Source organism: Olea europaea, unplaced genomic scaffold (assembly GCF_002742605.1).
Source record: "Olea europaea var. sylvestris unplaced genomic scaffold, O_europaea_v1 scaffold3678, whole genome shotgun sequence".
NCBI classification, from domain to species: Eukaryota; Viridiplantae; Streptophyta; class Magnoliopsida; order Lamiales; family Oleaceae; genus Olea; species Olea europaea.
The window spans coordinates 34,983-36,004 of record NW_019256064.1 but is presented as its reverse complement, the minus strand read 5'-3'; the positions used below and the strand labels follow the sequence as shown (position 1 = coordinate 36,004).

Below are 1,022 nucleotides of genomic sequence, written 5' to 3'. Positions count from 1 at the left end.
AGAGAGAGAGAGAGAGAGAGAGAGAGATCATCTGTTAGCCATGTCCAGGGTGGTAGCTAATGGAAGCGGTGGAGGAAATGGAGGAAGGAAAAGAAATGAAGAACGTCGAATTCCTCTTCCGCGGCCGCCGGTGGTGACATCATCGTCCCCAAGTGATGATGATGATGTTGACGAAAATGAAGTTCAAAATGCTCTTAAATCCCTGGCTTCCCTGGAAGACCCACTTCCCATAAAGTCGGTGTCTCTGTGTCGAGTATAGTTATAGTTTTTTTCATTTTCCATGCATTGGTTTTCTATCAGTACTTTCTAATCATCTTTAGTTACCATTTTTGTTTTGCAGGAGAGGACTGTCAAATTTCTATAATGGAAAGTCGAAATCATTTATGAATCTGAGAGGCGAAGAATCGAAGTTGAAAATGAAAGAATTGGAGAAACCAGATTACCAAATGAAGAGGAAAAGAAGATTGATTGTGGAAGAGGCTTTAAGCAGGAAAATCAGTAGACTCTCCTTACCCGTAATGAAATCCAAGAAAGATGAAGGAATTAGCAAAATCAAGAGCAATGGACAAGATGAGAGTGACGACCAATTGATTTGATGATCATGAAATGTCTGAAATATGCATGTCTGCTATTTAGGGTTTCCCCTATTTTTTTATTTTTTCAATTTTGGTGTGGTACTATAATAAAACTTTGGTCTTGCTGCATTTGATCTCTTGATATGACTTCTCTTTTGCACTGTTTGACTCTTAATTGAGAAATTGGACGGATGTGAAGTTGGGTCACGATCGAGTAAATCTACCACTAACGCGCTCATCAGATAACACAAATTATATTTCTTTTCCGTCGACTAATATACATAAATTCATGGTTCTTCTTCAGAGTCACGGTCATACAAAATTGAATTAATGTTTGGAGTCATCTTTGTTCAATTTGGTAAGTTCATTGCCTCTGGTTCATGAATGTTTTACCATGAATGAAGTAAATTTCTGAATATTCTATAGATGCATTAATTCAAGAGACTA

At 37.5% G+C, this 1,022-nt stretch overlaps 1 protein-coding gene across 1 annotated transcript; it reads left to right on the top strand.

Moving 5' to 3' along the window:
• The first annotated feature begins 40 nt into the window (after nucleotides 1-40).
• Nucleotides 41-596, top strand: LOC111386692. Its single transcript, XM_023011155.1, has 2 exons — nucleotides 41-234; nucleotides 341-596. Exons 1-2 carry the CDS (start codon nucleotides 41-43, stop codon nucleotides 594-596), a joined length of 450 nt encoding a protein of 149 aa, XP_022866923.1.
• The last annotated feature ends 426 nt before the right edge of the window (nucleotides 597-1,022 follow it).

Coding starts and splice junctions, on each gene's coding strand:
- LOC111386692 (XM_023011155.1), top strand. CDS start 41: ATGTCCAGGGTGGTAGCTAATGGAAGCGGTGGAGGAAATGGAGGAAGG. Junction 235..340: donor GAAGACCCACTTCCCATAAA/GTCGGTGTCTCT, acceptor TTTGTTTTGCAG/GAGAGGACTGTCAAATTTCT.